Source organism: Haliotis cracherodii, unplaced genomic scaffold (assembly GCF_022045235.1).
Source record: "Haliotis cracherodii isolate W230 unplaced genomic scaffold, xgHalCrac1.p SCAF_16, whole genome shotgun sequence".
Taxonomy (NCBI): Eukaryota; Metazoa; Mollusca; class Gastropoda; order Lepetellida; family Haliotidae; genus Haliotis; species Haliotis cracherodii.
The window spans coordinates 26,942,873-26,957,010 of NW_027266271.1; the positions used below are offsets into that span (position 1 = coordinate 26,942,873).

At 37.4% G+C, this 14,138-nt stretch overlaps 1 protein-coding gene across 1 annotated transcript; it reads right to left on the minus strand.

Moving 5' to 3' along the window:
- Window positions 1-3,335: 3,335 nt before the first annotated feature.
- Window positions 3,336-8,990, minus strand: LOC139464039 (N-lysine methyltransferase KMT5A-like). Its single transcript, XM_071245555.1, has 5 exons — window positions 8,910-8,990; window positions 7,733-7,829; window positions 6,811-6,943; window positions 6,218-6,410; window positions 3,336-3,434 (listed from the first exon to the last, which is right to left on the minus strand). The coding sequence occupies exons 1-5, from the start codon at window positions 8,988-8,990 to the stop codon at window positions 3,336-3,338; spliced, it is 603 nt and encodes a 200-aa protein (XP_071101656.1).
- Window positions 8,991-14,138: the final 5,148 nt, after the last annotated feature.

Below are 14,138 nucleotides of genomic sequence, written 5' to 3' on the forward strand. Positions count from 1 at the left end.
AGATCGGTAATTAATGATCTCCCCAACGGCAAAGCGCAAGGACCTGATGGAATTTTAAATGAACATTTAAAAAGTGTATCTCATATACTTTTACCATATATCCACAGGTTATTTAACAACATATTATCTGTTGGAGTTTACCCATCATAATGGACAGATGCAATAACATTTCCTATTCATAAAAAAGGTGAAAAAACAGATCCTTATAATTATAGGGGAATATCTTTGTTATCAGTAATTAGAAAGGCCTTTACCAAAATTCTAAGTAATAGACTTGTTGGCTGGTGTGAAGAAAAAGAAAAGCTGTATGAGGAACAAGCTGGCTACAGAAATGGATATAGCACCATAGACAATATATTTGTATTACAATCAGTTATTCAAAAATACCACTCCAAGTCAAAAGGGCGCTGCTATTGTTTATTTAGAGACTTTTCGAAGGCATTCGACAGCGTCCAGCACCATTTATTGAAATATGTACTTTTACAAAAAGGTTTAAAAGGTAAATTTTTCACAGTTATCTCATCTCTGTATAGTCAGCTAAAATCATGTGTTCTAGTTAACAAGTCCTCACTGTCTGAGTTCTTTGAGTGTACAATAGGTAACCAGGCAAGGGTGTATGATAAGCCCACTGTTATTCACTCTGTTTTTGAATGAGCTAGTAATTACAGGTTTAATGATTGCAAGGGTATTTTTGTCAGTGAGTATGCTGAAAACATCACTTTGATCATGTTTGCAGATGATATTGCTAATGTTGGAGATTCTGTTAGAAGGTTACAGCACCAGATAGATTGTCTAGCAGTCAGTATGGGATGAGTGTTAATTTGGCGAAAACGAAAATCGTGGTATTCCGAAGAGGTGGTATAGTAACAAAAAAGGAAAAGTGGTATTATGATGGTATTCCTCTGGAAGCAGTATCCGCTTATAAGTATCATGGTGAGTTTTTCACTCCTAAGCTCTCATGGAGTTTGGCAAGACGTACCCTGGCACAACAAGGAGAAAAAGCTCTGTATAGATTGTTTGGATTCTTTAAAAAGTCTAAGCTTAACATTAAAGAGTCCTTGTTTCTATTTTATAGGATGGTTTCTCCAGTCTTATGTTATGCATGATGTGTTTGGGAATTTGAAAGTGTTCAAGTTATAGAAAATGTGCACTGCAAATTTCTTAGAAAAGTTCTCCATGTTAATTCAAACACTCCATGGGGAGCTAGGACGGTATCCATTACATGTAACAACCATGTTCAATTCAACTAAGAATTGGCTGAAAATATTAAACATGTCCACAAATAGGTATCCTAAGGCTTGCTACCTGATGTTATGTCAGTTAGATGGGGATGGTAGAGCCACATGGGCAACTAGAATAAAATATCTGTTGAACATACTTGGATTTGGTCTAATTTGGTTTGAACAGGGTGTTGGTGACATAACCCATTTCCTTAGAATTTGTAGGGAAAGGTTGCAGGATTGTTGGAAACAAACATGGGCACTATCTATAAGTGAAACAAGTAAGCTTAGTAATTATTCCATTATCAAATCAGTGTTGAAGCCTGAAAGGTATTTGCACAGTATGAAGAATAACAATTTAAGAATTGCTCTTAGTCGATTCAGATGTGGTAACCAAAAACTGGCTGTTGAAATTTGGCGGTGGGGAGGAGTTGCTAGAGAGGACAGAGTATGTAAATATTGTTTTGATAATCTGAGTGTATCAATTGCGGAGGATGAAGTTTATTTTATTACATCATGTTACATGTATAACAAATTCAGAAATATGCTTTTGCCAAGTATTTGCACTAGTAATCTTTCTACACTCGACAAATTTGAGAAAGTTATGATAGATAATTCTTTGTTAGAATCTTTAGCACTGTATATTGTTAAATGCACGCAGACAAGGCAGGTTTATCTCAGAGTTTAAAGGGAGACAACTTTATATATAGTGTACGAGTGCTTCACTTACTTTTGATGATTATAGTAGATCTTTTCTTAATGATTGTAATTGTTTGCAATTTAAAATTGTTGTGACTTGATTATATACACATGTACTCTGGGCTGGAGGCCTTTATTACAGAATAAAAGAGTCTTGAAGTCTTGAAACAGACTGGAGACGAGTAGCCTTTTTGACAGTACCACATATTCCTTGAATATATTTGGAAACTACGGTATTGATTTTAAGGTGTTCTGCATCAACACCTTCAGCAACCTGAAATCGTGGCCAAGAGTCGACATTGAATATGGATTCCTCATCAAAAGATAGACCAGTGTCTGTGTCAATATGCCTTTTGTGATTTTGTACGAGAACCAGTGAATTGTGAGTTAGCCATAGTGAAAGGAAATAAATTCAACATACCTGCTCACATCCCGCCATGAGTGTCAACAATGACGGTGTTAAAGGGGAAACCCACTACAAACACAAGGACCACAGAGGTGCTATACTCAAGCAAAAAGGATACAGGTAGCTATTGTTGTCAAACAAGGTAACGGTCATGCTTGTTCTGCCCTTGACAGTCACCTGAAGACAAATAGAACCCGGACTGGCCCATGAGCTACCACCTTCTGGCATAGACAAAATTAAATGAATTATATGACACGGTACATAAACTCACAATATGTCACGTTCAAAACCATTGCTATAACATTGTTTTGTAAGTCAAGTTGTCCATGCACAGTGCATGGCCTGGCCAGCCGATTGACAGAAACGGGCCCATTCTACCACCAGTCTAGGTGAATGTTCCTGGCTCCAGTGCCCTCAACCACCAGAATTCCGTCCTTTGCCGACTGAGGGGCGCAGGCTATGGCAAATGGGTTGCCAAATTGTGTCGCTTCTTACGACAAGCCATCGAGTGCTAAGACACATTCTACCCCAGGGACCCACGGTGTAGGAAGTCCAGGAACTCATAACATTTGGGTATCTAAATATATCTTAGTAGAGTTACTTCATAAGTATTTAAAATCGTTAAAATCATCATTACATAATCGTTAAAATCATTCTTCAAACTGTTTCAGTTTGAAGCTAGCATTTACCATTGTCTAATGTGTACAATGTACAGCTAACCAACTACAGTGACAGGTGTTATTGATGCCATTTGATTGTGAAATCATGGTAACCGATACGTCACAATGGTCAGCAAAGCTGCAATCTCAGTGTAGCGATGTCTCCGAGTGAATGAGATCAAGCGTTATTTCCTGCAGAAGCGAGTTATGTGTCGTATTTATAGCATTGCTGTCGGTTCTGAAGACAAATACACCGACACAGGACATTCATACAAGCAGAACAACGACAATAGGGACGAAATATTTCAGTGTTAATACTGATTTAATAAAAGAGGAAACAAATATGGAAAATTACAATTCTTTATCCATTTTGCAAACCGGCAAAAAGGTCGTCTGGAGTAGGTCCAACCATGTCCTTTGAAAACAAAGGTTTGTTTGCACTTTCGATGCCTGAAATATTAATATAATCATTACAAAATATCAATTGATGATAGTATGTCAAACAAATACTAAAGTACAAAAATACATATGAAGATTAAACGCAAAGATGCAACGAGATATTAATCCATAGTTATACTATATATATTGAGCCTTTTTTCCCTTCTGTATATGGCATCGTCGCCTCGAGCTCTTATTGTTACTTGTAGAGTTGTGTCTCCTGTTGAATCGCCAGAACCATATGATTGTTGGTTCGAATCCTGGTTTCCCCGACTATGTTTCTCGGTTAGTCAGCACCATACCCGTATTCGCGGGTTTTACCGAAGTTGTAAACGTTTAAGGCCTTCTTTACTTTGGGCCTCCCTCCAACATTGAGCTGATACGTCCTGACAAAACTGGAATACTGCTCAAAGTGTTCGATCAAACTCACTGACTCTTATTGTCACTTAGCATATTCTACATGCATGAGCTGGCTTTAGTTCGGATATCCTTGCACTCCCTCGACGAACATCCGATAGCTATCTTGGCAAACATTGGGAGGACAAGGTGGCAGTTGTGACCCTTACTGCGATATTGGTCGTTGTCGAAATTATAACCTAATTTATGTTAATTATCACAAAAACCTTTCTCACTGACGGTCATGATGTTCACACTACAATGGAGGCATCAGTTGGTATGCAGTGTACAGTGAATCCCACAATAACACTACTCCGTTGCTACTTCAAATAAACCGAGTAGAGTCCAATGCTTCCTTTGTTGCCTTTGTTATAAGCTGAAGGTGACTGAACCTCACACATCTAACTACACAATGGTATTAAGAGGGTTGCTGGTATGTTATTACATTTGGAGTTATAGTAATTATAGACTAACATCCTGATCAAAAGTGTTGTTTACAAACAACATTTCAAACAATTCCCATTTTACGATATTCCATCTATTGCGTACGTACGGGACACGAACGAGAGTGGCCACTGACGTGAGAACACTGTACAAACATACATAAACTGTCCTTTGTTATTGGTTTCCTTACATATTGTGGTGGGTTGCCAAGGGATGCCGCATTACAAACCACCCTCAATCTAAACAAGGCTCTCACTCTAGAAGCAATACTAAACCCACAAAATAAACTAGAAAACTTCAAGGCCTTAGGCGTATTCTTAATCAAAACGGAACTAATAAAACGCATCTAAAAACATAATAACCTACCAAATCAAAATCACATAAACAAACACACATCCACCATACCCAGCTCCCTTAGTTCTCCTCCCCAACCCCATCGGCATCTATTCCAAATCTCAAAATTCCCAATTTCTATATAAGCAACCCCTAAAGCCCCCTCTTGGGTTGCACAGACCACCTTCGCTCCTTTCGGAAACACATTAAATGGCCTGGCCGGGCCCGTGTGCGGAAAACGCATCAGTCGGAAAGCGCACGTTAAATCTCCAAAGTAAGTAAGTAAGTAAGTAATAGGAGCTTCATTTTTGCTGAAGGTGGTCAAAGCTAACAATGTGAAACCAAAGGACTTCAACGATGTGTGCCAAATATTTGACAAATAAAACATATGTCTGGCTAGTTGAAACCGAAAAACTCAAATGAAAACACCTGTCGGAAAAGGATCTAAGAGGAAAGCACATGTAGATATATTAAGCAACCATCACATAAAATCATACTTTTACTAAAAACATTCTTTCCCTTTAAGTCTTTGAAAGGAAGTTAAAAGTGATATCATTTTACCTTGTGAAGGAGTAACATATATTCCGAAACGTTGTGTTCCTCATAATAAAGAAGTTTACATCCATAAATTCTCTTCCTCTCATCCTCTTTAGTTTAATTTTATAACTGACATGCAGTCTCGGGCGACCTGGAACCGGATAGTATTGTATTGAAAATCTTTTTACACCGGATTAGATATTGATTGATTATTAAATATTTTTATATTTATTCAATTAGAATGGCAGATGGACATGATCTCCCTGGTTCAATAAAGTTAAAACTTTACAACTAAGAACCACAAAATATCCTTTCCAAAGCGGAGCAGATTTCATATTTGAAAATGCATTCATACAATAGATTCCTACTATATTTACATGGATATATTTGTCAGTCGTTTTTTTCCGAATTTCACAGATGGACGAAAATAGGATAACGACAGTCAACCTAGTGAAAAATTAAAACTCACAGATGTCACGCAAATTTCAGAACTATTCAATATTTCAAGCACTAATTCAACTTGTGTTTCTGCAAACAATTTATGAATCAGAATGTCTTACATCTTCTTGTAAGAAGACCGTAGATAGAAGTACGCATTGGTGTATATCTTAACTGTGATAACTGCCCGGTAAGTTCTGACTACCCTAACGGTTTTGGTTATTTATTTTTGTATCAATAACTAAATAACAAGATATACGTACAAATAGGCGAAATCATAGTGAATATCAAATTGACTCATTGCAGGTACACCGCGGGTATAGGTTGATGAAGGTAAACTTGGACAGCATGAGTCAGGCTTTTTTACCTTAACGCTCTTATCGCTCAGGGAGTCACCCAAGGTAGTAGTACGGTTTTCAAAAGTGGTAGTGAGTTATGTCTACTTTATGAGAAACACCACAAAGAAATAGCACATTAATGATTATTAAACATGATAGTAAATGGGTTTGTTTTACAAATACAAATTTTATTCACACGCGGCAATGCATTTTAAACGTTAAATGTTATAAAGGATGGTTTTCATTTCAAAATTAATTTCCCTCAATGTTGAAAGTGTTAATTGGCCCACAAAAATAGCCACAAATTACCTGTCGCCAAGGAAAATCACTATTATAATTATAGTTGAAACGAATTTCTTGACCAGTTTTGATGAATCTGTGAGCGAAATAGGCAATGTGAGGTCGCCCGTCCACAAAAATTAACCTCGCCATCGCGTTTGGGAAACGCCACTCATCATTCAAGAGACGACCATAGGATCCATCATCTTGGGAACCATCGATCCTGATAACATGAAAATGCACAAAATATTACAGCTTGAAAAATGATACTAGGAAGCACTGATCCTTCAAATATGAAAACACACAAACAGTAATAACGTGGTGAATGAATTGTGGCAGCATCAATTTTGAATTTGAAAATATACAAAATATCTTAAGCCGGACAATACACTTACACACTTTTGCATCGGATATTTTGATAACAAACAAGTTCAAACACATGATCTGAGACTATCTGGATCTGGTATATATAATCTCCAAATGTACAACCCTTACAAGACTTACTTTTCCAAATATAATGTAGAGCTCATACATTATACTGGTTCGATTGCCTTGCTTTGATACAATCCATCTAGAGGCATTTTAAAATGGGATCTGTGGGGAAAGACAGCTCCGATACTTACCAAAAAGTGCGACCGTCGCAAGGCAGTTCGAACGTGTACTCGTCTATTATTGGCTTCTCTACACAATATTTTCCATGGTAGTAGGTAATATAATCGCCTGGACCAAAATCCTTGCCAGCAATTATCCCCCTTCCTGCGAACAAACAATCAATTGTGTAGTGTAACATCAAATGTTACTTCATCAGTTGACATACGATTGAGGCTTTTTTTATCAGATACTGATCACATAACATAATTATCTTCGCCTGCCTTCTGTCATTACGTTTACAAATCCGTGGACACAGGACAATGAGTCTTTAAGAGACATGATTGCATAGTGTTGTAAATAGTACTTGGACAGAGTTAATAGTGTAAATAGTCCATTAAGATACACAGCGCTACCAGTTCAGCAGGGCAAAATCGTATTCCCCTCCCAAAACCTCTCAATGCAAAGTATTGTGTTTGCTCTTTGAAGACAGTAGGAAGATGCATACTTTGATACTTATATATGTTCAAAAATAGTCCAAGTACTACAAAAATTAATATTTCTAGCAAGTCTTATACCATAATGGTACTGGAAAATACATGGTAGCATTTTGGAACAAGTATATTTACAATTATTGCTTGACCTCAGGTCAAGGTATGGTGGTCAAGCTATATAATTGCAGTGGTTACGACCATATGTAATTACTGTAGTTACGACATAGGTACAATGACAGTGTAGTTTATCACTGTATTGCTAGGTGAATTAAACATTACCCTGTAGTTGTGACGTTCCGTTGTAAAATAGTGAACCCTTTCATGAATAAAGTATTCATGTATTCAGTAGGCACAACTTAAGTATAGTTTCAGTAGTCACAGCAAAGGCATAATAACGGTTTTTTACGGCAAACGCTGGGAAGCGTACACCACAAAACCAAGCTACTGCAATGAAATACACTACCAATCGGCAGTCCAAGCAGTGTAATGCGAAGGTATGAAGGCGACATGTCGGATCGTCGGATAGCTGCCCTTGCTTCCTTGATCTGCTGTCTTGTATGCTGGGAAGAAGAAAGACAAGGATAATACTTGTATTTATTACTTCAGGTCAAGCTAAGTTCAGATTCAAGTTATCAGTTTTACAGGAGTGAGTGAGTGAATTTGGTTTTACGCCGTCTTTAGCAATATTCAAGCAATATCACGGTGGGGGACAACAGAAATGGGCTTCACACATTGTACGCATGTCGGGAATCGAACCCGGGTCTTGGGCGTGACTTTGCTACCCGACCGCCCCAGGGCGAGCTATGCGAAAGTATAAGGGCGACATGTCTGATCGCAAAATCAGCTGTCTGGTATGCTGGGAGGAGAAACAGGTAACGATAAAATATGTATTACTGCAGTTCAGATTCAAGTTATCAGTTTCGATGTGGATATAGTTTTACAGAAAGAAATATCTGTACATAACACGGTAATAGTAGGATCTTTGAAATGAAATAGGGTAATGTTGAATCTGAAATATAAGATAGCTAGGTGAAAAATCACAACGAACAATAAAGAAGCTTGGTTAATTCACGATAAAACTATTGGGAGAAAAGATGCAGATAATGAGCTAAATATTGTGAGAATAAGAAACTTAACCCCCTCCACATAAAATGGACGTATTCGACATTCCCGAGGTCGGAGTGTAATCAGGGAGTCATCATCATTTACAAACATGTAATTGTTTTTAAACCTTGTTCATTTGATTGACATCCTTGAAAAGACTTACAACATGTTGATATCTCAAAGATTCAGTGGACACAGTGTTTTACTGTACGATAAACAACTCCCACTCGTGGTTTATTTCTTAATATTAAAATGACACTCGGCAGATTCTACCATGTTCCCCTTTGAATATGCTCATTGTCTCTCGTATTAATATTTATGATGAGAACGATTTCTACATCTATATATAAGTTGTCCATCGGGTGTGACAGGGATAAAGACTAAAACCTAAATTAAATCCGAAAATTCTCTCAACAAGGTACTTCTTCTTTAAACAAAGTAAACACTGTTTACTGTGCAGGGGGATTTCACTCATCCACATCTCATACTCACATCAATGAAGTCAGTGTAAACGTTAAAAAAGGAAACAAACATACCTCAGCCACCGTCAGTGCCATACATTCATCCTTATTCCAAATTGTGAAAGAAGCCGTCACCAAAATACAGAGCCTATACATTTCCAGTTGTGAACTCAAAGGTGCTGCAAGCTCAATAGCCAAATACTCGTAGAGAAGGTAAAATGCTGCATTGTGTATCTAATGAATTGTGATGAACAATGGCATAGTATTCGCCTTTGTTAAAGTCTTGCACACAGCCGGTAGTTAATCAAGAAAAGTACAAAGTCTTGTGGCAACAGCTTAGTAAACGCACGCACTAATGATACGACATAAATTGTTCTCCTACTTGTTTACATTCATCAGGAAGAAATAATTAAATTGACGTTGTGTTCATTGTACTGTATTCTGACAAGCTGAATTTGGTCACGTTGGTTGTTAATGCACTTATTCCCAATAAATGTTAAAAAATAAGCCTTCTACATTCACCACTACGGAATGTCGGAGAATTCCAATTACAGTCGGGGGAATTCCCTGTTTCTGGTCACCTGTACTATCATGCATAGAACGTTTTATCGAAATGCATTTACTTTCATTACGCAAACCACCCTTCAAGGCCGAAGGCCGAGAAGGAATGAAACAGCAAACGTACAGGCTCGTTCGCCTGGTTTCCACAAATTTCATGACTTCGCGTTCATTTCTAACATGTTTGTTTCCATACTGTGTCTTCCCTAATGTTTGAACGGCCGCCTTCTCCCTGACATATTTGTTCCAGTTCTTCTCACCTATTGCCTTGATTGACAGGTCCTATGAACTTTGTTTGATGCTACGCTCAGTTGATTGCCTACTGACTTTGTGTCAAGTTGTGTTCAAGAAAAGCATCACCTGATTCGTGTCAAGACACAGCACGTATTCAAACGCCGGGAATATTTATCAATCTCTTCATTTTTATCTGCTTTGATTTATGTGGATTTGTTGTGGATTAATCTTTAATAATAATAATAATGCATGTTTTCGTTACAATGACTGACTGTGTCGGTTCATTGAGGTATGAATCGAAAAACCTGTGTTCAAACAATACACGGCCAATCCTAAGTGATTAAAGTTATAACATCGCTATATTATGACGTCACAATACAAGTGTACACAAATACTGTGACGTCACAATGACGTCACATTGGCAGCTTTACAATGACAGTGGTAAAATTAGTTACTATGTTTAAAAAAGAGATAAATGTCATACTGATTTGATTTGAAACTCGCAGAGACTATCAACACAGTCTAACATTAATCTCTATTTGAAACACAGTATGTTTATTTCCAGTTTACCATGACTGATTTAAAACTCCTTCTCTCTGCGTAATCCAGTGTCACGAAATATATTCGCCCCCAGCACACATGACATTACTGAACAATCACCAACCACAAACGTGTGTAGAGGACCAATTTGACTAGCCGGACCAATTTTTCTAATCAATATTAACGAAATAAGATTTAAAACGTATCAAATACTTCAAGTTATCGTGATACAAATTTCCATCTGTCGGCGTAGCGTTTATATTTATAGGAACATACTATATATAAGTAAATACAACCTAATAATGTCACTGTTCATCGTATTTAAAGCAGACGCGTTGGTTAAAGTAGACCTCTTCTCCCCATACTCTCAACAGTCTCACAAGTGTTCGGTCCGAGTTGGCCCGGGCTGTCAAAATCAACTTAAACCTCACAGATGTAACATGAAATGGATTCACACCTATAGATTAGTATTTTATCTACCTATAAACCACTTAATAGTGTCTCAGATCGCGGATTTAAAGAAAACAAGGTGCTCAAAGTGAAGCCCTTTTCCCTCTACATTCTCAACATAGTCTCTATCAGAAGTGTTTGGCTTGTGTTGGGTCCAACTTGGCCCGGGCTGTCAAAATCAACTTAAACATCACAGATGTAACATCAAATGTGTTTACATCTATAGACAAGTATTATGTCTACCTAAATACCACTTTATAGTGTCTCAGATCGCGGTATTTAAAGAAAACAAAGAGCTCAAAGTGAAGCTCCTGTGTGTAATCGGTTAAATTGTACGGTATACATTGTAGACAGACAGACAATAATTTATTAATGTCTTACTTCTGTATTTACATAAAACAGCTTTGTACGTTATACAAATAAACATTGATAGAATGTACAGAACCATTCAATAGAATTATGAGAGATTATTAACAGAATATCCCACTGCTAAGTGTGTGATAAATTGTTGAATTAACATTAGATAAGGTTGAGAATTAAGTGTGTGTTTTTTCAATATATCTTAGACTGGTGAGTCGTCTGCTCGATGATAACCAGCCTACTCATATTTTTACACTGTTCCCCATTGTTGGAAAGTGTGTCGTCTGCTACCCCAGCTGGAGCCATCTGGTAACAATTAATCACAAGCTGTCAATATACAATACATTATAATACATCAAGATGGCAGTTTCCATGTAGAGATAAAGTATTTCTAAGCAACTTAAAGATATACACAATATCTAGATATATGTATCTTTAATTTCCTTAGAAATGCTTAATCTTTACATGAAAACTGTCATCTTGATGTATTATTCTGTTTTGTATATTGACAGCTGGCGATTGAGTACGAGGTATCATTTTTACTGTTTTGATATTTTGCAATATGTTGTGGTCATCAGTTATGCAAATCAGTTTCAGTGTGTCTTTTTAACAATGTGTTTTTCATTAAGATTCACCGCCAGCCCGATTGTTGCAATCACATGTATACTTTGCTTTGACGATGCCGGTTGATGTTGTTCAATACAGGCTGGCGGTGGGTGTTTATGAATCTATTCTACATGCTAATCATTTCGGGAAGATGATACACATTCCTCTATATTTTGGGTTACTTTGCTCATATAATATCAGATAATCATTCTTAGTTTTAATTTTTCTCTTCTGCTGTGGTGATATCCATCCGAATCCAGGACCTTTGCATAGTCCAGATTTAAAGATTATACATCTAAACGTACGCAGTTTTAAAGACAAAAAAGATTTAATCAGTGCTGAATTAGATAGTTATGATGGTGTATGTTTAAAGCAAGGACTGGTCGGCTCGGAGTCAGTATTCTGTGTCTGAGTGGGGTATTCATGTTTAACTGCGGCATGGTATCTCAGTGAGCTAGCACTATAAATCGGCATCAGTACAAGCAGCCACACACACGCACACGCGTGCATTCACGTTGCTATATAAGTGCAATAATCTTGGACGCGACGTTAAACCCAATTTCACCTCACCTCACCCACAACTGATACCATTTTCAAATCGTAGCCTGTAATATGGAATATATTTTAGATCTTAAATCAGAGTATAGCGGACAGCCTGAGCTGGAGGCGCGCGTGGATATGTTGACAGTTTTTACGTAGTTAGTGTTAAAACCGAATGTTTTCGAGGATTAATAAGATTTCTGAATTTCAGTTACGACAGTAACCATACATGTATTTGTTACATTAAGTCATTTCATTCAAATTTGTTTGGTATGATTATGTCTTATAATTATTTTAGGATGGAAGGTACAGTTACCAAATAAAATATGCCGAAATATCAATTCATTATGACGATATTTCATAATCTATCTTTTAAAGTAACCCTCCTTACATTAAAGATAACTATTTAAAGAATATAGTACTTAAAGACATTGCAACAAACCGAATAATCAGAGGGGAGACTTTATACTGAGGGGGGTGCGAAATATATCCGCCCGGGGGAGATTTTATTTCAGGGGGAGAATCTGTACCGGTATAAAATTTCCGGGGGGAGAATTTGTACGGGGGAGAGTTTATACCGGGACACCGGCATGGCACGAAGAGCAATTTGAGCTCGTCTGTGAAAAGGGTGGTAGGTTTCTTGGTAGGTGGTTGTGTATTTTCTAAACATGTAATGTAAACAATATTTTTGATATATTTCACGTGCCTCTTTTCCGGCATGGGAAAACGAGTGACAGTAATGGCCCTAACGCAATTATTTCTGTAAATGTTTTCATCACTTTGGACAGGTGATTTTGCCCAAGCGAAAGTGTACTAACATGGATCGACAGGAGTTTTGGTTTTGCAGGAACGCTGGTAGAAAGCAGGATTCTGCTGGTTCAGTACTGACATATATGATTTTTCACGATGCAATGGGGCACGAGGGGGTATGAGTTACATTAATTCAGAGTTTTTGCCTGACTCTTATCATGCAAGCACCATGCGACCAAGGTCAAAGTCAAATCAAACCAGACTTTTCTTTGCAAATTTACTGGTGATGATTTCTAATTTTAGAAAGATCATCTTGAGAAATTATTATATACCTAGAGAAATTGAGGTTTCGACAAGTGAGATAGTGGCCATCGGCACTGATATTCAGAAACTTCTTGACCAAGAGGAAACAATGGAGGCTATTTCGCATTTTTTATGTTCCTGAGTAAAGCCACCGTGAAGGTAAGAATCATCCAGGTAGGGAACTACTGTGCAGCCTCTGTCTCAGAGATGCATGCGCTGGCTTCCACAACTTAGTGATGCTAAGTCATTTGGCAGGCAAGTGTATTCGTATAATTTACCTGTCGAAATAAATATCATGTATTTTCGGTGCTTTTTTGCCAATGGCACAGAGTAGTAACTAATCATCGTTCAAGTCAAAGGACATAAAACAATCTGCTCATACTGGATGTTTTTGTTGAACATATTTAATATATGCCTATAAGAATTATCCATCTATATTTACCTACTCATATGGAGTATATACCTTCTCCATCACGCGAAATAGCGTCCATTGTTTCCTCATGGTCAAGAAGTTTCTGAATTTCAGTGCCTATAGCCACTTCCTCACTCGCAGAAACCTAAATTTATCTAGGTACATAATAATTTCTGTATTGCAATTCCCTTAATTTCGAATCTCTGTCTCTGAAGTTCATACAGTTTGGCCCGAACACTATGAAGATTCATACTCAAATGAACTCACACAAAGTGAAAGTCAATTCTTAGATATAGTAACATCACTATCTTCAAACGTACAGGACATTTTGTCAGAAATGAAAGCAAATGACATCGGAGTTTACTGATAAATCGATGTGTGGTATGCTGGACATATATACGAAATTGGGCAAGAAATAGATATTCTAATGGGCACCAGATGTGCTCCCTTCCTTGTTGACCTGTTTCCTCAATCCTGTATATAGCAATCCCAGCACATTTAAACCTACTGAATTTGTCCAAGAAGATGGACATATTTGTTGGTGATCTGAT

What these genes read in the sequence shown, in the direction of transcription:
- LOC139464039 (XM_071245555.1), bottom strand. Translation starts at nt 8,990, where the DNA reads ATGTATAGGCTCTGTATTTTGGTGACGGCTTCTTTCACAATTTGGAAT. An exon ending in TGCGACGGTCGCACTTTTTG is followed by an intron (nt 6,411 to 6,810) that starts GTAAGTATCGGA and finishes TCATGTTATCAG; the next exon opens with GATCGATGGTTCCCAAGATG. An exon ending in GTGATTTTCCTTGGCGACAG is followed by an intron (nt 3,435 to 6,217) that starts GTAATTTGTGGC and finishes TTAATATTTCAG; the next exon opens with GCATCGAAAGTGCAAACAAA.